At 41.6% G+C, this 26403-nt stretch overlaps 1 protein-coding gene across 3 annotated transcripts in view; it reads right to left on the minus strand.

Annotated features, from left to right (window-relative positions):
- KLHL3 (kelch-like family member 3) overlaps window positions 1-26403 on the minus strand; it is a 124105-nt gene that overhangs the window by 82745 nt on the left and 14957 nt on the right. For 2 of the 3 annotated variants that reach the window (XM_011935266.1, XM_011935267.1), the window contains exons 2-4: window positions 25058-25177; window positions 14432-14538; window positions 3171-3292 (exon numbers count right to left, since the gene is read on the minus strand). In XM_011935266.1, coding sequence (XP_011790656.1) covers window positions 3171-3292; window positions 14432-14538; window positions 25058-25177 — 349 coding nt within the window. Of the gene's footprint in view, window positions 1-3170; window positions 3293-14431; window positions 14539-25057; window positions 25178-25270; window positions 25903-26403 lie in introns of those variants that run through there. The other variant, XM_011935268.1, reaches the window with a different exon arrangement.

Raw genomic sequence — 26403 nt, forward strand, 5'->3', positions numbered from 1 at the left:
ACAGTGTGGTGCTTAAATTCTCAAGCTCATGACAACCAGCCAGAGAAATGAAATAATAAATATTTCCTGAATATACTCCTTAGGTTACAATTTCAATTTTTAAAACCTCCCTGGATAGAGCTATCCACATAGCTTTCAACTTCCCTACTGTTCACAATACCTACTTTGTAGGCAAAAACCATAAGGCTTTTTACCTCTCCACACCCCTTATCCTGTTTGAATCCTCTCCTACCCAAAAGCCTTCCCAAACTGACTTCCTAAAATGAATTAGGCTTCTGGTTTCTCTAATTGCTCTTTCCCTCTCTTTGACTATGAGACTAGCTTAGAGTCAAAGGCCCTTTTCTTCCTTCTACTTGCTTCATACAGAAAGGTATGGAAAAAAAAGTCAAGGAAATCAGAATACTGAAGGGAAGGCTTGGAGGCTGGAAGATGTATCACTGCTCAGACTCGGTCTCAGGGATAAATTAGGGCCCCATCCAATAGGGTTCTGGGATCTAGACACAAGTACAAAACACATTCCCGGAGGCTCTGAAAGAAAAAAGAGCAACACATCCATGAAATGACTGTCTTCAGTTCCCGCTCCTCCCATCAACAGGACTTTGAGAGGACTTCCTTTTATCTTGCCTGAAACTCTACTCCTTCAAAGCAGCAGCAGTGACAAGACTATGAACAAGAGGCCAAGCGTGGGTCCTCGGCTCTGAAGCAAGATCAACCTCATAGAATCACTAAGGCAGTACCACCTGGTCCCTGGAGGGAGGAGGCTGAGATCAGAGGAGTAGTTGATCAAAACCACCCATCAGGATGGAAGATTACCCTAAGTCAAAAATCTTCTAGCTTGCCTTTTGCCACCTCAGCATTACAGTTCTTGGAAAACAGGCCCTGAAATGGCCCCTGGCAAAGAGTTTACAGGTTACCCTTCAGCTTGCAATGGCTTCCCCTCCATTTTTCATGTGCAGGCCCCGTTTTGTTTTTTTTTCTCCCTCAGATAACATGAAAACATAGCAGAGGATATCCTGCCACAGAGTTTGCTTCCTTTAGCAAAAACAAAAGGAAATGCCCTGCCTCAGAAAGCACCTTCTCCTGGAATTGCAGGGAGGCAGGGCCATGCACAGAGGGAGGGCACCAACCAGGGGGCCCAGGTTTTAGGGCCACCCAGGGTCTCTGCCCCAACCACACAGTGGGTCTGGCACAGAATCAGTGCCACATAAAGAAAGAAAGGAAAAGAGGTGGGGGGGGGTAGGTATATAGATGAACAGGGAAGCTGACAGAACAGCACTGTGATTAAGTGTCATTTTGAATTTTGACTCCTCCACTTACCAGCCATGCAACTGAGGACAAATTACTTAACCTCTCAATGCCTCTGTCTCCTCAAAAATGAAATGAGGACAATAAGGTTTGTTATGAGGATCAAATGAGAAAAATTGAAAGCAGTTAACACAGTGCTTGGTACATAGGAAGTGCTCAGTTGATGTTAGTTTTTATTATTGTAAATCATTATGAGCCAAAGTCAAGGTTCTGATCATTCATTTAATGAGAAACTAGAATTCATCATAGCCACAGAGCACAGTGAGTCAGAGGGGACTGGCTTCAGCTCCCAACTCTACCACTTACTCTCTATGTGACCATGGCAGGTTATGAACACCAGTTTCTTCAGCTGTAAAGGAGGGATCATATTGGTATGGTCCAATGGGTGATTATAAAAATTGAATGGAATAATGCATGTGAATTGATGGGCATATGCTTGCTTATAAAAGTAAGTCAGTTATGACTGCTGGTACCTCCACCATGGAAGGGGAATTCAGGGTCTCTCCAAGGTACGTGTGGCTGGGAAGCGACTCGGGGTATAGCTCTCAGCCATTTAACCAAGTCCCAGATCTCTGACCCTTGTTTCTAAGGCTTTCAGGAGAGCCCCAGTACCTCCATGATCATCTCCTCAGTGCACCAAATCCTCAATACCTCCCGTCTTCACAGACAACCTGTGAGCAACCGCCTCAGCAGATACATAACAGCATGGAGAAGAAGCCACATTTTGATCCAAACTCTCTTCTTCCCAATCCTTTTTTTTTTTTTTTTCCAGAGACAGAGTCTCGATCAATCAACCAAGTTAGAGAGCAATAGTGCAATCTCGGCTCACTGCAACCTCCGCCTCCCAGGTTCAAGTGATTCTCCTGCCTCAGCCTCCCAAGTAGCTAGAATTACAGGTACCTGCCACCACACCCAGCTAGTTTTTGTATTTTCAGTAGAGATGGGGTTTCACCATGCTGGCCAGGCTGGTTTCAAACTCCTGACCTCAGGTGATCTGCCTGCCTCAGCTTCCCAAAGCACTGGGATTATAGGTGTGAGCCACCATGCCCAGCCCCTTCCTAATCTTTTTTGTTTCTTCTCCAACATCACCCTTGACCTAACCACAGTTTAAAGTGAAGAGGTTAAAAGTCCCTAAACAATGAGGTTCAGATACTTTTCAGTTTGGTGAAAGCATCCACATGCTGGGAGGGTGACATAACCCAACCTCATAAGACAGAAGCCTCTGGACTCAGGACCTCCAAACAGTGAACATTATGTCCTTGCTTTAGGTACCTCTTAATCCTAACCAGGCAATAAGGATCCAGAGTAGAATATCTTCTAATTATCCAAATTTGTAAGCACTTTGTATTTTACAGGAAAAAAAAAGTTATTAAATAAATACATGATGAAAAGAGCAAAGAGAGCTGATCCCAATTATAGAATTCTATTACCTCCCCTCTACTCATTTTATACCAAATTACTTTGCATTTACTGTTCGCACCCAAAAGTTATTGAGCTGTTTGAATTCTGAGATGAGATGATGACCTGGGGAGAAGAGGAGTCACCCAAGCTCCCAGCTTTTCCTTCACAAGATTTTGAACAGACGTGAGTTAAAGACTTTCTACTCCCAGGGTCCAGGCTCATTCAGGGATATCATGGCCTAGTGGCTAAGAGCATGGGTGCCCAAGCCAGGAAGGCGTGAGTTTGAGGACCAGTTGGCCCACCTCCTGGCCATGTGGCCCAGGGCAGGTCACCTGACCTCCCTGGAGCTTTAGTTTCCTTTTCAGTAACCAACTGAATTGTTGTGAGGGTTAAATAAAATAACACTGTAAAACGGTGGGTCCTGAGTATGCAATACACTGAGCTATTAGTGAGCCTGAGTTTACCTGGACATTCTCTTCGGTCACCTCGATTTCAGCAGTATAGATGTAGTCAATCAGCTTACTCAGTGTCTGCCCATCCACGTCCTTGATTTCTATCTTTTTGGCTTTACTCTCAGACATGTCACCTAGAGTTTACAACAAAAACAAAAAGGTCATAAATGTGGTGCCTGGGATATGTTTACCTTCCACATGGCCTCCTGCCCCGTCTTGGAAACGTAAAAGCACTACCTGGGCTCCAGGAGGCAGCACAAGGGATTCAGGCACAGAAGAGGATAAACCAGATAATATCAAAGTCACATCAACCTTGGATGTGTGATCACCTACAAACCCAGCCTTAAGTATTCCTTACTCTATCTATTGCCCACTTCCATTTTGAAGGAAAATCTATGTGCAATCACTCATTTAACCAACATTTACTGTAAACTTCCATATACAAGGCCAGACAAAGTGAACAAGATATGCACCTGTCCTTAAGGAACACAAGTCCTTAAGGGACACAAGTAAGGCAGATATATAAAAGTGTTTATAAACAGAGGTGATAACAGCTGAGTAGATAGAGTTATATACAAAGTATTGTGATAACAACAATAATAAGTAACCTTTCCTGAGAGCTAACTATGGTCATACACTGTGTTAAGCACTTTAAAGTCTTTTAATCCTCGCAACAACCTATGAGGTTTATTACTATTATCACAATTTTACAGAGGAAGAAACTGAGCACAGGAGGGTAGGTAATTCATTTTGCCCACAGTCACACACCTAGGAAAGGCCAAGTTGGGTTGAAACCCAGGGAGTCTGACTCTAGAGTCCATACTTGTAACCACCATGCTATACTAAATCCCAAGAACACAGAGGAGGGAGCAACAAATCTCTCCTGGGAACTCTAGTCAGGCATCCTATTAAGAGGTCACATTTGAGTGAGGCATTAGAGGATGAGAAAGAGTTCTACAGGCAGCAAAGGTGAGGAAGGATGAGCTGAATCTGGAATCCATTCGTGCAAAGAGAGGAAAGTACCAAAAGAATAAATTTTGGTAAAATGGCAAGAGGTTGGTGTGGCTGGTACATGGAGTAACAGTGAGAAGAAGAAAGCTGGAGAGGTAGATAGGGCCAGGACCTGACAAGCCCTGTAAGTCACGTAAACAATCTGGGACTTTATCCCAGGTGTAGCACCATTGAGAAGTTTTCAACAAGGAAATGACATCAACAGATGGGCATTTTTGAATGAAATTTTGGATGCAGGGTAGAAGCTAGACTACATGCAGGGAGAACAGCTGGAGGCCCTGATAATAATCCAAGAAAGCGAGAAGGCAGGGCTGTAAACAACGGCAATAGCAGCACCACATTTCCACAGTCCTGAGGCCCCTTGCCTTCAGTCTGCACTCTATATACAACACATGGGTTTATCTAAAGCCAGGCCCATTCAACAAGGGCTGCTGACTTCAGGAAAGACAGGCAACACGTGTCTTTGTAGACTGAAATAAAGGGCAACCTGACTGCAAGAAACAAGAGATCCAGAAGCCTTAATGTGAGTGTGAAAACAGAGCCTGGGTGGTTGTTTTCTCTCTGTGGAATTCATACACCAGAGCCAAGAAAATAAAGTACAGTACAGCATGTGGGCTGCAGACACCCACCTCCAAGCTGCACGGACTGCACATGATTCCTCCACCAATCCAGAGTCCCATCCTGACACAGTTCTAGAGCTGAATGACTTTGGAACAGAGAGGAAAGTAACGAGGGAGACATTCCAAACCCTGCCTGCTCCCTTAACTGCCGGATCAGGTGGACCTGAGACCCTCCACCCTGGTCTCTCTTCTCTGACTGCCAGTGGAAGCCCGTGAAAGGCCTCAGCACAGTGTCCTGGGGCAGAACGAACAGGTAAAGAAAAACAGGGAAAAATAATATATTCCTCCTCTACCCATAAGACAGGCTCCACAATCTCTCTCTTGAGTTTATTGAGACACACAAACAAAAACATGCATACACAAGGAAATCCGAAGTTAAGCTGTTAAAAAGTTCATTGATGAGGGTCCAGTTGGTAATTATACTGCAAAAGATCATCAAAGACAGCCAATTCTTTTCTTAAGGAGTTAGCCCTCAAAAAATAAGACTCAAAAAATAGAGCAGCCGGACTGTAAGAACCAAGGGATTCAGAAGCCCTCACAGCAGTGTAAATCAGAGCCTGGGCTGACTGTTTTCTGCCTGTGGAATTTGTGGTTGAAAGTCAGGTTAGGGTTTTATAACTTTGGGGTAAATAAATGGAAACTCCTGGAATTGTAAGAAAATATTTTTCTATATGTGCATAAGTTCACTTTTTCTAAGGGGATGACAGGTCATTTTTATCAGATTCTTACAGGTGTCTATGATTCAGAAAAGTTTAAGACACAGTTTTCTAGACAGTAGGTCTTTAGGAGACTTTTCCTTGCTCCTTTACCTGACTCTCAAATTTCTAATTTTCTATATTAAGTACTTAAAACTTAAACAAGCAAGAAAAAAACGATGTGAAAGAAAAACTAAGGGCTCAAACACACCACTTATTTTCTGAGAAAGCTTGTAGAATCCAATCTTATTATCTTTTATGAACCAGCAAAAATGACTACACCAAACTAAGACTTTAGTTTAAATGGGCCCTAAAAATACTCATAGTAATAGTCACTACTGTATGCCTGACCTTCTGTTAAGGTGCACTAATGTGTATCTGACCCACATTATTTCATTTAACCCTTGAAACAAGTCCAGGAGGTAGACAGTATTACTTCCATTTTACAAATTATAAAAGTGGCATTTCTTTTTTTTTCGAGACGGAGTTTTGCTCTTGTTGCCCAGGCTGGAGTGCAATGGCACAATCTCAGCTCACCGCAACCTCTGCCTCCCGGGTTCAAGTGATTCTCCTGCCTCAGCCTCCCAAGTAGCTGGGATTACAGGCGTGCACCACCACACCTGGCTAATTTGTATTTTTTTTTTTTTTTTTTTTAAGTAGAGACGGAGTTTCTCCATGTTGGTCAGGTTGGTCTCGAACTCCCGACCTCAGATGATCCGCCCGCCTCAGACTCCCAAAGTGCTGGGATTACAGGCGTGAGCCACTGCATCTGGCCAAAAATGGCATTTCAAAAGGGATTTACACATAGAAACTAAGAGGCAGGACTGAGATTTGAACTTTGGCCTAACTCTAGACCCTGTGTCATTTCTAATACATCCCTCAATAAAATCTCACCCTAAATAATAACCTTAATAAAAGTATTCCCAAACTCAAGGCCTTGATCTTAATTCTGAGGACAAGTTAGTACTTAATATCTAGCAAGAACCAAGCGGCTTATCCTCAACACATAACAAAGTGCTTGGCATAAAAGAAGCACTTAAAAAGTATTTATTGGAGTAGGAAAAAAAAAAAAAAAGAAGGGAGGTTCTCTTGACATACCATAATTCCATGGGCTTCAGTAATTCTGGAGGGGGAAAACCATTAAGGACTTGGTCATTCTTGCTCCTTCACTCATCCCTAACAGTTTGACAAAATATTTCCAGAAAACAGAAGATGAGCCCTGTAAGTCCTTCCATGTTCGTGGTCAGTCCAAGTGCTCTCTTCTGCTAGCTCTTCCCAAGAGGCCCAGACAGCCACATCAGACTCTGAACTTACAGAGAATGACTGTCAGCTGCACATCTTTTTACCCTTTCCATCTTCTGCTCAGCATCTGCCAACATGCATGTCCTGTGTCTCCAAAGACAACATGATTCTCTCAGGGGCAGATATTTGTTCATTTATTCAATTCAGCAAACATATATCAGATGTGTCCTCATGTGTCAAGCACTGTGCTAGGCCCAGATAATACAGTGGTTAACAAGTCACAGTCCTGCCCTCATGGAGCTCAGTCTGGTGGAGAGAGAGACAAGAAAACCAACAAATGCAAAAGATGTCAAATGTTACAAATAAATGGGGACTTAGTTTTAAAGGTCCTTAAGCCAGGGATTCCTGCACCCTAAAGCTGCATGCAAAAGGATGAGCACACAAGAGCACAGGTTTGCTTTTCCAGAGATAAAGTCCATTGTTTTCATCAGATTGATGCATAATGGTTAAGAGCCACTGATCTGGAGGAGTCATAATTATTCAGAAGAGAAGTGAGAATGAGAGAAGAGTATCCCAGACATATACTTTGTATAGTATATACAAAGGTCTAGAGGTAACAAAGGGTGTGATCTGTCTGGGAACCATAACAAGTTCAGTCTGGCTGGAGCACATTAGGGAAGAATGATGAGACGGAGCTGTAGATGAAAGCAGGAGCTGGACCATTTGAGGGACTTACAGGCCATGCTAAGGAATTTAGACCCCTCCTAAGGGCAACAGGGAGCCCCTGATAGATTTTAAGCAGGTAAGGGATACATCAGATTTTGATATTGGGAAAATCACTGTAGCCGCAGTGTGGAGAATGGGTGGGGAATGGGAAAACAAAACAGGTGGCAGACTGGCCAATTAGAAGACTGCTGCAGAATATCAGGTAAAAGACGATGTTGGCCTGACTGTGTCTTGAACTTCTTTAAATACTTAGACCATTAGGGCCTTGCACTTAGCAGCCTCTGAGAACCACAGAGGTCCCAGAAGAGCAAGCAATCCCAGAAGCCTATTAAGTAAAAGTATCCAAGTCTTCATTCTAGATCCTAACAAGCACACTATGTGCACAGCTGAGACATTTTTAGGTGGAAGACTGCCAAAGAAGAGCAAGAGGGAGAAGGATGGACTGGAGGAGTAAAAGGAAAATCTTTCGTTATCACAGAAGACTCAAGATGTCTAGAAAAATCACTAGCTCATCTTCCAGGTCATTGGTATAAAAGAAACCCTATTATTAAGTAAATAAAGTCTTGAGAATGAAAATGTAATAGATTGGTTGGCAGGTCTCTCTGAAGAACACCACAGCTAAACCACCAACCACCTCTACATAGTTATATGTCCTTAAAAACAAGAAAATGGGGTGTTCAAGAGTCCTTACGCCACAGAATACCTTCTTGCTCCTAACTTGAATTAGTACTGTAATTCAGTCTCATGTTCTGGGTAGAGAGAAAACAGGAAAATCCTTATCCTTTGCACAATGATTCTTCATGGGCACTAAGATGGTTATTGAACTTTCTTCCCTCCAACCCTCATCTAAGTCCTAAAATCTGGGCTGCCAACCCATTTGGCTAGAGCTGAGCTCTAAGGCCAAAGACATTAACCTCACAGGAGAGAAAGAAATGCTCTGTCATCTCCTTGAATCCTGTCCAACCCTGCTGCAGGTGAGTGGTCTGGGCCATTTGACTGCAGATCAGGGAATGTCCTTAGTTCACAGATCCTTATGTCACATTGGGAGTGAATAGCAGTCTGTATTCCTGGGTGCCACACAGTCCTCTGTTGAACCACAGGTTACCCTGTATCACCTGTGAAATAAAGACATTCTCTGTTCTGCCTTTATCCCAAGGCTGTGTGAGAATCAAAGGAGACAATGAGATTGTGAAAGGTAGGACAGCAGGATCCAGCAGAACCACAGTGATAGACACCACTTCCTCACCCACCCTCCCTGGAATCTCATCCCTCCTCTACCTGGAAATATCTTTCTGCTCAACTAGAAGCACGGGAAGCACAAAGTCAGGAAAAAAAATGCCTCTGTGTCATTACATAGTGACTACAAAAAAAAAAAAAAAATCAACCCTATCACCTCCACCCCCGACATCCACAAGAATTTTTAAAACTATGACATGCTCTACAATAATAAAAGTAGACTTTATTAAGTATGCAGTGCTGAGTGCCTTATACCCATTACCTATATTTGTTCCCTAGTTATTGTTATTATTCCAGTCTCTTCAATAAGAAAGCTGAGGATCAGAGAGGAAAGTGAATTCTCCACACACCTGTGCAGTTAAGATTGGAATACAGGTCATTATTACTCCAAAGCCCTTTCCAAGATACCACACCATCTCCCAGTGCAAGGTGGCATTACCACACTTGTGTTTAATCCTTAGTAAAGAGGCCTCTCCACATCATCAACTCCAAACCTCTTCTATGAACATTCATAAAATATTCCTTACCAATAGTTTATTTCCAATGATGGTCTCAATTTTAAGGCTGAGCTACTCTAAACCCAAACAAGTCTACTTCAGACCATCTCGGTCAAACCAGTTGCACCTTAATGGAGAAACCACTGGGAGTGAATAGCAGTCTCTATTCCTGACCACCACACCGTCCTCTGTTGAACCACAAGCCAAATTTCTGCTCAAAAATCTTGCCATTTCTGCATCAAGGGTAACATTATTAGATAGGACCGCTGGCTCCCTCACCCTCAAATCTTCGTCTCCTGAGCCAGAAAAAGATGCCTGACTTTATTGTGGTATGATAGGGACAGGAAGAAGAAGCCCTATGTCACTGTCACTTAGTCCAAAAGTGACTAACTCTAGAAGATAGTCACATGGAAGGTGAAGCCATTGCTTCTTTATCCCAGGCAGCCTTTCACACCTCCATCCCTTTTTCTCTGAACTATTCTACCTAATCCCTGACTCCTCAGAGGCAAAACTCTCATAAACCAGATGCTGTCTACTACCACTATTACGCTGCAACCTCTCTGAAGGTCCACTTTGTCTAAGAAAAGAATTCTATTCCCTAGTTCTCCTTCTCTCATTGTCCATTGCCTTGTATTCAGTTTTGCTGAGCTGCATGTTATGCAGAGCTCTTCAAAGGCATCAATACACCACACAAACACCCGGAACACAGACACGGGCCACAAGCCAGGGCCTGGTAGAGTCTGGCTAGCAGCAAGGGTGAAAAAACAGTTCTGTGGAAGGAACTTCACACCTGGGAAGTGAATAAGACAGCCAGGCCCTCATGGTTCTGCCTTGTGGACAATTCATGCCTACTCCAAATCTAAGCCCCTTGTCTCTCACCCCCAGCATATTCCTGAACTCTCCTCCCTATTTCTACTTACCATATATTCAAAGATACCAGTCAAACATCAGCCTAAATCTAATAAAAACCGGACAGTGACAGTAACTCCTCTTTAAAAAACCAGTCTAAATCAGCCTCTACATACAGTACAATATGACCAGATGAGTGGGACAGATCACTCCCAGGGCTTCATTTGGGATGGAAGCCCAAGTGTCTTTTAGCCATGATAATGGGCATAAGACCCTGAGCGCATATATTCTGTAGACCTCAGTTTCTTTAACACTATAAAATGGGGGCTGTATCTGGATGACATGTAGGTCAGGGACCCATATGGAGTACAAATACTACAGTACACAGAAGCCATGGTAAAGGGCATGATAAAAAGAGAGAAACACTGATGAGGAGATTTTGGGAAAATTGCTTCCCTTGGGATGGAGGTGCCAGATGGGGAGGATGGGAAATGAGTCTTTCATCTCATTTCCTATAAAGATGAAATGAGTATTTCATCTTTATAGGAAAAAGATAGGCAGAACACAGCACTACTGGCCTCCCCACTCAAGTTATGCTGAAAGCAGTAAAGGGCAAATAGGTTGACTGCCAAGCCCAGATCTTCTCGTAGACTGGTTGGATTGGGACACTCTCTGATGGGCACTCAGACCTCAGTTTCACATTTATTCCAAGTTATTGTCCAAAGGACAATGGTCAAGAAGTGTGGGATTGGTATTTGGAACCACCTCAGGACATTTGGGCAACATGAGCTCAGAAGACAAAAAAATAAAAACATTTAAGCTTGAGTAAAAGACCATAATCACACAACTCAAGTCAGAAGAAAGCCATGTATTTTACTTTCCTTTTGGCTTTAAACATACTGATAGAAATGGACCTAATGAGAGTCAGCCTCTTACCCCAAGCACACGATGCATTTTACACGTTTTGAAGCTGGACCTGATAATTAGAACAAAATTTTGCAGTTACTGGAGATTTTTAGTATCCATTTACCAAGGTTTAGGCAAAGCCAAGGATCCTTAAAATATATAAATTTAGATATCTTACTGATGGGAGCATAAGCTGATACAACTGTTCTTTAGATCAATGTGACACATGTCTCAAAAGTCTTCAAAGTGTGCATACCTTTTAACCAACTACTTCTTGTTTTAGGAATCTATTCTAGTAAAATAATCAGGAATGTAAATAAAGACTAAGACGCAAGGATGCCCATTATAACATTATTTATAATAATAAAATATTACATAAAACTATAATTTCCAACAAAGAAGGAAATGAATTTTCAATTAGAGTACATATAATGGAATCTTATAAAGGCATTAAAATTAGGTTGTAACTGTCATTTCATTGACATGGAAAGATATTCATTATATATTGCTAAGTTCAATTAAAGAAATTTTTATTGAGCACCTGGTAGATGGAAGACCATGCTAGGTAGCAGAGATGTGGTGGTGAATTTTAAAGGTATAGTTCTTACCCTCATAAAGCTTATGATTGGCCAGGGAAATCAAATATTGAGGAAGTAATAAGATCAGTAGTAATACTAAAGAGAAGCATAAAGTACCATGGGAGTAAGTAGCAAAGGAATTTAACCTAAGCCAGAGAGGTCATAGAAGGCCTTCCTGAGGAAGTGATGCTTAAGCAGTAATGAAGGATGAATGGGAGTCAGCCAGGCCAAGAGACGGAGGACAGAACATTCCAGGAAGATGAATAGTAATTTAAAAAAAAAAAATACATACATCAAAAAAGGCTATTTCGGCTGGGAGCAGAGGCTCACGCCTGCAATCCCAGCACTTTGGGAGCCGAAGCAGGTGGATCACTTGAGGCCAGGAGTTCAAGATTGCCTTGCAACATGGCAAAACCCACTCTACTAAAAATACAAAAATTAGCCAGGCATGGTGGCACACACCTGTAGTCCCAGCTACTCAGGAGGCTGAGGCACAAGAATCACTTGAACCCACGAGGCGGAGGTGGCAGTGAGTTGAGATTGCACCACTATACTCCAGCCTGAGCAAAAGAGCAAGACTCTGTCTCAAAAAAAAAAAAAAAGACTATTCTACTGTACACAATAAATGCACTTATTTGTTAAAATATATATTTTATATGTGTATACATTTATAAATATAAAATCTAAAAAGACATAAACCATATTCTTACCTAGGTATTGTAGTACACATAATTTCTTACTTATTGCTTGCCCACAGTTTCTGATTTTTACCTGTAATAAACACATGTGAATAGTATTTGGATGGATGGGTGAATGGATGGGTGGAAGGATGGTTGGTAACCAGGTTTAATGGAAGGCTTGGGCTGGGCATTGCATTACACTGCTTTCTTCTCTTGATTCTCCTCCATCCCTTCAATTCCTAGAATCTAAGAATGCCCCAGAAGCACTTTTTATTCCAATTTGTAAAATCACTTTGGTTTTGCTATGACACTTCCGCTACTTCAGAGGCAAGTTCATCAGCAAAAAGTGGAGCCAGCATGACAATTCATTGCAATTCCAAACAGATTCCTCTCTCAACACTGAACTTTCCAAACCCCACACACAAAGAATAACCGGCAGAGGTATTTATTGAAGTTATAGCTAAATAACTACTACAGACAAGATGAACTATTTTAAAATATAGATGGATGAAGGAAAGGAGGAAAAAAGGAAATAAAGGCCTTGCAACTAGGGTTTAAGACAACTCAAAAGGGAATGCAGCTCAAAATTTCCAGATACTGAACTTAGCTAATTTTCCAGGCTACAATGCGAAATTCCTGGCTCATGGATGAAAGTAAGGTAAGAGTAGCTTGGTCCACTTAGCAGAGGCATGACTCCAAGTTGAGACCAGCTCCTTCACATGACAAGTCAAGGGGGACACACATGTGACAAACTCTCAACACACAAGTGCCAAGTCTCTCCCAACAAAACCAGTCTTTCCCAGCTGTGTACCATATTAGAAAAGGGTTACAGCCCATTCAGCAAAAATATGCCTGCACTCACCCATCATTAGCAAGCTTGTGTTCATTCTTCAGACATTCACGTATTCACTACCTCCTGTGGTGGGCATGGAGGATTCAACAATAACAAGACATGTTCCCCAAGTGCCCAAAGCTCACAGTAAGGTGCAGGAGACACTTCATTCACTCATTTAAAAAATATTTGTGTCCTGCCCTGTACCAGGTACTCAGTATATGGTAACAAACAAGCTCAACAAGGTCCCTGTCCTCATGGGGCTTACATTCTAGTGAGGAGAGACGGGTAAAAAACACATAACAACAAACCAAGATGATTTTCAGATGGTGATAAATGTTATGAAAAGATGAAGTCAAGTTATAGGATAGAGAGAGGCCTGGTGTGGAACTATGGTCAGAGTGGTGAGAGGGGGCCTGCCTGAGGAGGAGACATTTGCAGGATGGAAAGCAGTCAGTTACATGAGATACAGGGCATGGGCATTATAGATCCCAGGAAACAGACAATTATGCAGGGTGACAGTTGCCATACTTAGAGCAGGCACAGGCACTTGGAAAGCATGTAGAAGGAACACCTGACCCAGTCTGGAGGTCTCACCAAGCCCAGATGGCCTCCTTCTGTCAGCAGTGATTTATAGAGCACTGAAAGTACCTGGTTCAGGGGAGGTGCTGAGAGAAACTATAGACAGGAAGATTAGCCCGTGGGTTTCAGGTAATTCAATCTCAGAACTAACAGATGGGAAATATTTGGACAAGACTATTGGGCATGCCCAGTAAATAGGGACCCTGGAAATTTGGCAAAGGTGCTGAAACTGAATGCCAGATATTGATTATACCTATTTCTCATCCCCCTCAAAATCCATCATCATTTTTCCAAATCTCCTCCACTCTGTAAAGACTAGAGGAGGCCCAGGGCCCCTGTCTGGAATGAAGGTCTAGGGAAGGACAATAGGTAGGCCAGCTGGTAAAGCACTGGGCCAGGTGCCAGGAAGCCAAGTCCCACTCATTCACTGTGACCTTCGGCAGGTCTCTTCTCTTGTCTCAGCCTCAGTGTCCTCCATCTGCAAAGTGAGAGATCAGAAGGCCTGGCCATGAGCCCAGGAGCCTACATTGTTAACAATCTCCCCGACATGATTATGGTGCAGGCTGAGTTTTGAGAACTAATGGACTATGTGAGTCTACCTTTTTTCCTCATGGTGGACACGGGCGACATGCCCAACTGGCCTGGACTTGGTTCCATCAAGTCCTCCATGGCACAAAGCACAATATCTGGCATAGAGAAGCCCCTCACAGTGGGCTAAGGGCTTTCTCTTTCCTCCCTCCCCTCATGTCACACCCCCAACATTCTCCCAGTGGGGCTGCAGCCCCATAACCATGGGTTAATGTTGGTCACTCACCATACCTGTGAACATCGCACAGAAGTAAGGGCTGCAGGCTGCCAGGACCACACGGTGGGCTTCTATCTCGACATCTTCTGCCACAATCATCACATCACACAACAGCTGTTTACTGTAAGACACCAGTGAGAGGACAGGATGGGTCACAGCATGGACACCTACCCTCATCTTACAAGTGTATTTTTTTCTCCCACCCAGATTTCACACTATCACTATACGAAGCTGTCACAGGGACTTGCTCTATCTTGAGTTAGAGAGGGGGGTGGATTCATTGACTTTTCCAAGTCCCTGATAAACCTGACATTCAAGCTTTCCTAAGGTCCATGGAGAGATCCAACTACTCTCTGGCTGTAAATTCTGGGCTGCTTCATTGATCTTCACCTCTCTGTTCCCCAATTCCATCAGCTCAGATTAAGAATTAGGGGTTTAGCGGCTCAGGGAACAGTGGCAAAAGCTTGGGGCTGTCATTCGAGTGACCGAATGAATGCTGAGGAACATGAGCATACCACTGAGTGTGTCACCAGCAAGACCAAGTACTAACAATTCCCCACGGGATCCACTGTATATGCAACACCAGTAAGAGGCAAGCCAGCCTTAGGTATTTCTCTTTCCACCCAGATTTAACACTTTCAACAAGAAGACTCTGCCTGCAAACACAGTGCTCCCTAAAGACCCTGTGCAAACTCCAGTCACTGAAATTATTAAAAATATTGTAATTACCTTTCTGTTTGTCACCCCCACTGAACTCAGAAAGGGACTTGTCTTATTTAATGTTGTATCCTAGACACCTGGCTGCATACCTAGCACATATTAGACGCTAAATTTTTACTGAATAAATAAATTAATGAATGAAATGTAATCAATCCACATTCACAGACAGAATGGAGATCTGACTACTTTAGAGATTGATAGGGTGCCACGAGCTTCCATCAACCCAAGAATTTTTCTTTCATCACTCTTCTAAGCTCTTATCATGACTGTTAACAAAATAATAGTTAATATTTATTGAGTTACATGTGCCAGGCACTGTTCTAAGCACTTTTTTGCACATATTACTTCTTTTAATCCTCTCTACAACCCCATGAGATAGGGCTAATTGTTATGCCTATATTACAAGTGAAGAAACTGAGGTCCAGAGAAGTAATTTTCCCAAGACCACACAGAAAAGGAACAGTGGAAACGGGATTTTAATGAAGGCAGCTGAAGCCCAGAACCCATGCTCTTAACTTGAGTGGTATCCTGATCACCACTCATCCCTCCTTGAGATTAAAGCACTGTAGAGAGGAGGAAAGACAAGGAGGACAAATCCACTTCAACTGTAAGCCACTAGTAGTGGTTGCTTGGCACGCTACCCTGGTTTGAGAGGGCTGAGGTCATGACTAGATTCTGTGTGAGAATGTTGAGGCCAATTAATGAGTCTGCCACGGTTGACAGATGGAAGAAAAGCTACATATTTGCTATCTCTGGTGTAGCACATTAAGTCACTGTCAACTACTAAGATATCTGTTTAGGTTCACATATCAGAGAAATAGAATCACAAGGCCTGAGAAGGCTGGAGCTGCAAATGCTGTTAGAGATCATCTGGTCTATGAAACTCAGAGAGGTGAAAAGATGCCCAAAGCCACAGAAGCCTAAGTCTTGAATCCAATTCTCCTTACTCCAGATACAGTAGCTTTTCCACAGTACCACAATGCCTCATGATTGGCTGACACTCAGAATGAGAAAAGACAGAAGACAGGTTAGCTCAACAGGGAGAAGTGGTCAGGAAGTAGAATAAGGTATCGTTAAGGAGGTTTCCTGGAAGGGTGAGACCTTTGGCAGCAAGAGGCAAAACCGGGGGATTGAGACTTTACCCTGCAATGGACAGCAGACCCTAATCACCAACTATATCAGGATAAACCAGTGCAACCAGGAACAGAACTGGCTCTGCCCCTAACTGGCTATGAGACCATGGGCAAGTAAGCTCACCCCAGTTTCTCACCTGTTTTAGCTGCCTTTGGGACACATATCATGGGGGCTGAATGGGATTACAGGTGCCATCTGAAAATGGCCTTTTAGTCTCATTAAATTTTATTCTAAAAATGCATTTCCAACATGAATAGACTCATTTTGGACATTTTTACTTACATCAACAATTTTAGGAAGAAAATTGAATTATCACTGCTATTTAAGAGTAACCACACTTTGGGAGGCTGAGGTGGGCAGATCACTTGAGGCCAGGAGTTTGAGACCAGCCTTGCCAGCATGGTGAGACCCCATCTCTACTAAAAATACAAAAAAAAAAAATTAGCCCAGTGTGGTGGCAGATACCTGTAATCTCAGTTACTAGGGAGGCTGAGGCATGAGAATCGCTTGAAACCCAGGAGGCAGAGGTTGCAGAGGGCCAAGATCATGCTACTACACTCCAACCTGGGTGACAGAGCAAGACTCTGTCTAAAAAAATAAAAAAATAGAGTAACCAGTTATATTTTTTGGTAACTAATAAGAAAATTGTTGGCAGAGAAGAGTCAGAAATGCTGAACAAATGTTCAGTGCTAGGAGCTGAACAAACAATGTTAGGGTGTGTTATCTTGCACAAACCCAGGGAGCCTGACAATTTTTGAACAAATGGGAGAGAAACACAAGGGAATGAAGAATAAAGATGGAGAATCCAGTTAAGTAAATAAATGACAGCAGTTCTGATGGGTGGAAAGTGTATCTTAAGGCCAGAGAAATTCTAACCTGGGAAATTGGCCAAAAGAAACTAGCCAAATACTTAAGATGGGCTTTCCCTGGGGGTGGGGAAGTCTGTCTGCACACTGGAGACATCTTTATGTATACATGCTACATGGAAGAGGGAAGTAGTAGCTCTAAAGCACTGCATGGCTCACAAACACTTCTATTCAATTTACCTGGGATCCTATGAGATCCTTTTTTCTGAGCTATCACTACTCCATCTTGAGGAGAGAAAAGTAGGACTAGACACTTTGCCATTTGTGGAAAAGTACAGTGTAGCTGTTAGGAAGGAGCTCAAATCAAACTTACCTGAGTTCAAGCCTCTCAAACCTCTGTCTCACCACTCTCTAGTGTAGCCAAGTATACAATGTCCCCAGAGTGTCACAGAATTAAGATGTGCTGTACATCAGGTAATGCATAATGCTAATAGTAAATATTTACCAAATGTTAACTTTTCATATTTTGAAAAAAATATATTTTAAAAAAAGGTTTTTTTTCAATTGTCTGCTTCACTTTTCCTCCATATCTTCTTTTTTCCATATAATATTTCATTTAAGATTAGAGGTTAAGTTTTGAACATGTTAAGTTTGAGCTGCCCACTGGATGCGTAAGTAAGGTTACCAAGCAGGCAAGTGGTTACATGGTTCTGGAATTCAGACATGTGAGATGGTTAAGAGGTTGAGGGGAGGAATAACCAGCCAAAAAAAAAAAAAAGACAGTGTGTAGCTGGGTGCAGCGGTACACACCTATAATCCTAGATGCTCAGGAGGCTGCAGTAGGAGGATTACTTGAGCCCAGGAGTTCAAGACCAGCCTGGACAACACAGTGAAACCCCATCTCAAAAAATATGACAGTGTGGTCTAGTATAGGATAGCTATATAGATCAATAAAATACAATTGAGAGTCCAGAAACAAACCCTCATATTTATGTTCAATTGATTTTTGACAAGGTGGAAAGATCATTCAACTGGGAAAAAATAGTCTTTTCAACAAATGGTACTGGGACAACTGGATAGCCATATGCAAAATAATGAAGTTGGATCCCTACCTCACACCATATAAAAAAATTTGCTTAAAATGGCTCATAGATCTAAAAGTAAGAGCTAAAACTATAAAAACTCTTAGAAGAAAACACAGGGGTAAATCTTCATGACTCCAAATAAGGCAATGGTTTCTTAGATATGACACCAAAAGCACAAACAATAAAAGAAACTGATAAATTAGGTATCAAAATTTAAAACACTTGTGCTTCAAAGGATGCCATCAGGATAATGAAAAGACAATCCATAGAATGAGAAACAATTTTTTGCAAATCATCTACCTGATAATTAGCTTGTATCTAGAATATGTGAAGAACTCAAACTGTTACAACTCAATAATAAACAGAAAAATAACCTAATTAAAAATGAACAAGAGATTTGAATAAACATTTCTCCAAATAAGATTAGAAATAGCCAAAGAGCTCATGAAAAGATGCTCAACATCATTAACAATCAGAGAAATGCAAATCAAAACCACAACAAGACACCACCTTACACTCATTAGAATGGCTATAATCAAAAGCACAAACAATAACAAGTGTCAGAGAAGATGTGAAGAAATTAGAAGTTTCACTGCTGATGGAAATGTAAAATGGTGCAGCTGCTCTGAAAACAGTTTGGCAGTTCCTCCAAAGATTAAAGTTGCCATATGACCCAATAATCTCATTCTCAGACATATACCTAAGAGAAACTAAAACATACATCCACACAAAAACTTGTACATGAATGTTCATAACAGCATTAGTTATAATAGCCAAAAGTCAAATGTGACATATCTATACAATGAAATATTATTCTGCAATAAAAAGGAATGATGTACTGAGACATGCTACAACATGAATGAACCTTAAATGCATTATGCTAAATGAAAGAAGCCAGATACAAAAGGCTATATATTGTATGATTTTTAAAACAGGCACATCTATAGAGACATAAAGTAGACTAGTGGTTGCTTAGGGCTGATGGGGAGTGGTGGTAAGGACAGGGTAAACTATGGAGGGGATGACTGCTAAAGAATACAGGGTTTCTATTTAGGGTGATGAAAATATTCTAAGATTGTGCTTGCACAACTCTGTGAATAAACTAAAAGCCATTAAACTGTATACTTTAAACAGGTAAATTGTATGGCATCTGAATTATGTCTTGATAAAGCTGTTACCAAAAGAAAAACAGAAAGCAATATGCTAAGATGGTTCATAACAATAATAAAAGCATAGTGACAGATCATCAAAAAAAAATGAGAGCAGAGAACTGTTTGCAATGGTGAAATGGGAGATTAAAATTGTCAAAATGAGAAAAGAAAGACTGCATGTGGATTCTACTCACTGGTTGTTCCATTCTCTCTGCCCTCTTCTTTTCAGGCCTGGTTAGGATGTGCTATTCTAAGAAGGCCCACAGTCCCCTTTGCTGGCTGAATGGTAAGTCAGGAGTAAGAGTCACTAGAGCTCTGCCACTCAGAAGCAGCAGCTGCGGTCTGGCCACAGCAGAGCAATGAAGTGCAAAAGGAGGAAGAAGGCTTGGCAGTTACTATGCCAACAGCCATTCTCTACCATGGAGGTAAAAAGAATAGGAAACTCATGAATTTGTGATTCATAAATTGCAAATAACATGTGCTTGAACTCAAATAGCTTAAAATTAAGGGAAGGGAATGTGAAAGCAATGCAAGAAAGAATCCCAGATCCCTGGAATATCATGTAACATTTTATTAGCTTAACCCCTGGATGGCAAGATGTTTTAGCCCAGACCTCCATAAGTGTACCCAGCCTCTCTCTAGTTCCCAATAAACTCACTCAGATCAATAAAGTATCAATGCAGACCCCCTTCCTCCCTGCCACCCCTTTCCACTCTAGTTTTCAGAAGTTAGCCATTTAATTACCTTGGAATTTGATGTAGCCTTTCAACAACATGTGAATACAAGCTTCATTAAGGGCAAGATTTTGGTCCTCTTATCTCCTGCCATATTCCTGAACCTAGCACAGTGCTTAGCACATCATCATCATCATCATTATCATCATCATCATAGCTAATGCTTACAGAATATTCATTACGTGCCAGAATCTCACAACAGTATCTAAGGAATATTATTATTCTTCTTCTACAGGCTGTTCAAATCAGCAATTCTACTTCTCTTCTATACAAATAATCATGAATGTGCACAAGTATTCAACAACAGTAATATATGTGTTGTCACTGTTTTTAAGTACTTTATTCATTAATCTTCTTAACAAGCCAGCAAGACTGGTACTCTTATTAGCCTCATTTTATAGTTGACAAAAGTGAGATCAGAGAGATTAAGTAACTTGTCTAGGGTCACACAATAAGTACTAGAGCCAAGATTTGAAACCGGAGTCTATGTTTGTAACCACTATGTTATATGGCTACAAAGACAACCATAGCAGAGGTTATTTATATGAGGAACTGGGAAAACCTAGACATCTAACAATAGGGAACTGTTTTTAAAAAATAAATCAAAAATAGAATATCATTGATCCACTTAATATTGTAGAACAGTTACACAGAAAAATGTGTTCAATATAGTGTTAAGTTAGGTTGAGACGTAAATTTCATTTTTTTTAATGAGCTGGGTCTCACTATGTTGCCCAGGCTGGCCTCAAATTTCTGGGCTCAAGTGATCCTCCTGCAAAGCTGGAATTACAGTCACAAACTCCCATGCCCAGCTAAGGCACATGTTTGTTTGTTCGTTTGTTTATTTGTTTAAAAGAAGAGGAAACTTTATTTCTTTTAAAGGTTACGGCCTGCAGGGTGGCTATTCTGACAGGCTGGGAAGCACAGCCTCCAGTCAGAAGCCAGAAACAAGATATTTTGAGAGCGTGGCAAAAGAAATGGGAATTCATGCGATCAAGGTGGCCAAATACACATATTCAATAAGCTATTGAAGGAGCCATGAATATTTATGAAAGGAGAAACGTACACATGTGCAATTGAGGTTCTTGCTCTCCAAGTTCAAAAACTGAGGTGATCAGAGGGCGGAGTTTTCAGTCCTCTGACATTAAAAAGTGAAGCAGAGGCCGTGAAACCCCTTACTGCGCATTCTCAAAAAAGAATAGCCAGAACCACTCCTGTGGCCAGTGGTCTCTTATCAGGTAAAAAAGGAAGGACAGTGTCAGAAAGTTTGTTGATATCAGTGGTGGGGTCTTTTTTGTTAGAACCTTAGGGAGGAAAGCTTAATCACGGTCACCAAGGGAGGGGGTCTGACCACCCTCCCATCCCATCATGGCTGAGAACTCCATTTTCAAAGTTACTCAGGGGTCCCCTTGGCCAAGGGATGGTCTGTTCCAGTCCATTGCAGGGCTTAGAATTTTATTTTTAATTTACATTTTCACCCTTTTAGACAAGATCTGCCAGGGGCAGCATTGATGGCCAAACCTTCATTCTGTCCTATCTCTTTGCCAGGGTAGTGTGCCTGCCTGCCCCAGGTCCATCTTGTCCCTTGGTGGGACCCCTATGGCCAAGGACTTAGAGCCAAAAGACTTACAGCCAATTTAAATACTCCCGGTCAGATGGGAATGGAGGTGGGCAGGCACCCATCAAAACCCATAAAACTTTTTAAGCAACATAGCCAAAAACCAAAGCCAAAATGCAAAGTTACTAAATTAACTTATCTGTAAGTTCTATACATTGAACTACTGTAATCTTGGTCTTAGCTACAGACTTGTAGCCATTAGCTATATAAAACATAAACATTTGGCTGGGCATGGTGGTGGGTGCCTGTAATCCCAGCTACTCGGGAGGCTGAGGCAGGAGAATTGCTTGAATCCGGGAGGCAGAGGTTGTGGTAAGCCGAGATCATACTGTTGCACTCCAGCCCGGGCAACAAGAGCAAAACTCTGCCTCAAAAAAATAAATATAAAAATATAAAAATATAAATAAATAAATAAATATTTTGCTAAAATGATTTAAGCTAAGGAATGTAGAGACTTTTATTGTGCCACAGTGTCTTTTGCAATGAGACATATATTCTAAAGAAGAGAGGTATATTGTCCAAAGTATTACAATGGTTACCACTATGTACTAAAATTATAGATGACTTGTTGCTCATCTGTATATTCTAAATGTTCTATAACAAATATATTCCTTTTACAAAACAAAAATTAAAAGAAAAATGATAGGAAAATCTATACCTAAACCTGAATTAAAATTTTCCCAGCCAGTCAAATATATACAGATTGTGGTCCATTTGAAAAAACACAAAAAGAGGGAGAATAAGATTATTCACTTAAATTTCAGCAAAGGACTATGTCTGGTATTAGAAATGTATTTCCCAAAACAAATTTCACAAAACACTTGGTCTATCTACAACCACCACCAAAGAAGACTCTATAGTCAAATATGTGTGGAAAACCCTTGATCAGGCAAGTTTAGTGCAGGACTTCTCAGAGCGTTTAATATGACAGTAGGCATTATGAACCTCAGAGAGGGGTACAGTATATAGCATTCTTCAAACTCATTGGGGCACAGAGCTCTTTTTTCTCACAGAGCATCTTAAGGGAACGAGCATTTCTCAGAACAGAGTTTGACAAATGCTGAATTATACAAAAGAGAAGAAGAAGCAGGACTGTTGGAGATGGCTAAATCTAAGTCAATGCTTTTAAGGAAAGAGAAAAACCTAGTAACTTGTAACAGAAGTAATGAGAACTTAGGATGTCTTTTTAAAAAATTAATTAAGGAAAAGGGGGCTGGGCACGGTGGCTCATGCCCATAATCCCAACATTTTGGGAGGCCAAGGTGGGAGGACTGCTTGAGCTCAGTAGTTCAAGGTCACAGTAAGCTGTGACTGGGACATTGCACTCCAGCCTAAGTGACAGACCAAGACTCTGTCTCTTTAAAAAACAAAACAAAACTAAGTGACAGACCAAGACTCTGTCTCTTTAAAAAACAAAACAAAACACACAAACAAAGAAAAGATGTTAGTAATAGAAAGCAAGGGTGCAGGGAATCTTGTGTACATATCTATTCCTAAATTCTCCCTTTCAGCCATCACTGGAGTTGACTATAATACCAGGCAAAATAAGGCCTGGTGAAAGACTCTTCAATCAGACAAAGGGCACAAGCCATACCCAAAAGAACTAAATGAGGAATTTCAATAGTGTCTAGGGAATACAAGACAAATTCTTCAGTTAACAAGAGAACCATGCCCATAAGCATGGACATCAGCACAGCCCAATGCCTAAGACAGCTATGGGCAGAGCTTCCAGGAAATCTGGCAGGAGGCCTAATAAAAATTGAGCAGTGGAGCATAAGGCAAATTTAATTTAACGTGGTTATTAATGCCAAAGACTAGGCGCTGTAGAAAGGAAAAATAAGAAAACAAACATAGAATCAGGTAGACCTTTTGTTTAAAAGTAGTTCAGCTCCCCACTCAACACACACTTCTTTGGCTATGTGCCATTTTCTCTGCCTGGAAGGCTTCTCCCTATCCCCACTACCCTTCATTTCTCTAACTCTTATTTGTCATTCAAAATTCAACTCAAGCATCAACCCTCTTCTCCAAAGTTCCCACCTGTCATACTTGCTTCTGTAGCCCTCTTTAAGAAGCAAATAATTATTGCGTACCTACCACCTGTCAGGCAGTGGATGCATTCCTCCATCATAATACCTATTTGTACTACGGAAGGATTATTTTCATTGACCTATTTATATTTTTTACTTTGTACTCCACTGACCCATTCTAAGGCCTAGCCAGTGCCTCTGGGCATCTTTGGTGAATCAATAGAAGCTCCTATGAAGTGCCAGGTGCTAGAGATAAAAATTACTCAAAAGTTGCCTCTGCCTTCAGAGAGTTCATGAGCTACACAGAAAAGATGAAATAAACAATTACACCTCATAACAGGATGAAGCATGCAGTAAATAATTGCATGGGCAAAGGAAGCTTCTGAGCTCTCTGGTAAAGAAGAGATCATGTGCACAGGCTTTGTACAAAAAGAACATGTACAGAAACATATGTTCAGTGCTCTGAACCTGCCTTATAACAAGCTTGTCAAACATGCACATTGGCCTTACAAACGGCCCGTGTACCCCTCACTATTAGCTCAGAGAGGATGAGTATATTCACATTTCATTTCTCTCTTTACATTTAAGGAGCCAGGTATTCTTCCACCCATGTGGTTGTCTTGCCAACCTAAGTTCAGACCAGTGAAAGAGAGAGTGAAACCAGAAGAAAATACATGACATCCAGTCTTTAATCTGCAATTGTATGTGGGTGTTGCAATCATTCTATTACTGGTTTCCAAGTAGCTCGTTCTGTTGGAAATCAAGTTTATGAACAGACTTGCTGTAACCATAAAGGATTTTTCCCCTGTGATTAATCATTAAAATGATAGGTGTTAAATACATACAAAGGAAAGACAGTTTTCTGGCAAAGTCATTCTGTCTCAAGCAGAGTTTGAAAGGGGAAACCTGCCAGGTGTGGTGGCTCGCACCTGTAATCCCAGCACTTTGGGAGGCTGAAGCAGGTGGATCACAAGATCAGGAGTTCGAGACCAGCCTGACCAACATGGCAAAACCCCATCTCTACTAAAAATACAAAAATTAGCTGGGCATGGTGGCATGCACCTGTAATCCCAGCTACTTAGGAGGCTGAGGCAGGGGAATTGCTTGAACCCGGGAGGCAAAGGTTGCAGTGAGCCGAGATCACATCACCTGCATTCTAGCCCGGGTGACAGAGCGAGACTCCATCTCAAAAAAAAAAAAAAGACAGAGAGACAGAGAGAAAGAAAGGGGAAACCAAGTGACTGAGAGTGGGTGGAATGAGTCAGAATTCCCTAAGTGGTCATATTCTGACTTCTATTCTCAGTCCTTGATGAAGCTCATGGACAAGTTCCTCCTGCAAGGGCACAGACAAGATAGAAAAAGTACCTCCGCAGTTCATTCATAACCTTGAATGCTTTCCCCATGTGGGCAGGGTTGACAGTGATCGTCCTCTGGTTCTTCTCATCATCTCCAGCCTGTATCAGAGTCTGGGAGCTCAGCTTGATGCTGTGAACAGGAAGGAAGAGGGAGGGAAAGAGAATCACTCATCGGTAAACCCATTCATCCAACTACCAAAAGCTCATGCATTTACCCACCCACCAGAGGCATCTATCAGCCTCTTCTCACACAGACCCAGTAGGAAAGACAATGTACTGGGAATTTCTTTGTATCTTCCAATGCAAAATGCATTCCTCTGAGGGAAGGTAAGTCATAGTTCAGCTTCTTCCACCAAGTACTGTGTGATTTTGTGTGAGGTCCTTATTCTCCATCTCTCCATCCTGAAAATTGAAGGGGACTAAGCACTCTATCACTCACTTCACAGGTTTGTTTGTTCATTAAACAGGCATTTACTGGAGGCTACTATGTGCCAGGCACACATTTAGATTTAAGGGAAACAAAACAATAGACAAAGCCACCGTCACTACCCTCACAAAGCTTAGAGTTCAGTAGAGGAGAACGCCAAGTAAACATTTAAACATCACATCTTAAGTATTATGATTTGATAGAAGCTACAGAAGCACAGGGGATGGCCAACTCGTCCCAGTGATGACAGGCTGATGGAAAGCTTCCTAGAATCTGAGACCTGAAGAAAGAACAGAAACAAGCCAGGTAAAGAGAAAGAAGGTTATTCCAGGCAGAGGAAACAGTATACACACAGACCTGGAGGAGAAAAAGCACAAAGTGTGTTCAAAGTACTGGCAGTTCAGTAAAATTAGAGGAGAGTAAAAGAGGGACTATCAAGAGAAAAAACTAGAAGACTGAGCAGCCTTTTAAGTGTCGTATAAGCAAAGCTAAGAAGTTTGGATTTCTTTCTGAAATAATGAGAAGCCATCAAAGGGTTTTAAACAGAGAATTAGGACAGAAAGCAGGTAAACAAATCTGTGCTTTAGAAAAATCACATTGGCTACACTCCAAGAAGCAGTGGAACAGCAGCAAAAGCTTTTGGGAAACTGTAATCCCATAGAAAGACAAAAGGATTATAAGTATTATGGAAAGAAAAGCTATCTGTGTAGACTAACTGAGTAAGTAAAATCTAGCAAGAGTCAACCATAATCTCAATGCCTTCTCTACTGAAATCAAGAGACAAGAGTATGGTGGCTCATGCCTGTAGTCTCAGCTACTCAGGAGGTTGAAGTAGGAGGACTGCTTGAGCCCAGGAGTTTCATGCCATTGCACCCTAGACTGGGCAACAGAGCAAAACTCTGTCTCTTAAAAAAAAGTGAAAGAGAAAG

Source organism: Colobus angolensis, unplaced genomic scaffold (assembly GCF_000951035.1).
Source record: "Colobus angolensis palliatus isolate OR3802 unplaced genomic scaffold, Cang.pa_1.0 Scaffold142, whole genome shotgun sequence".
NCBI classification, from domain to species: domain Eukaryota; kingdom Metazoa; phylum Chordata; class Mammalia; order Primates; family Cercopithecidae; genus Colobus; species Colobus angolensis.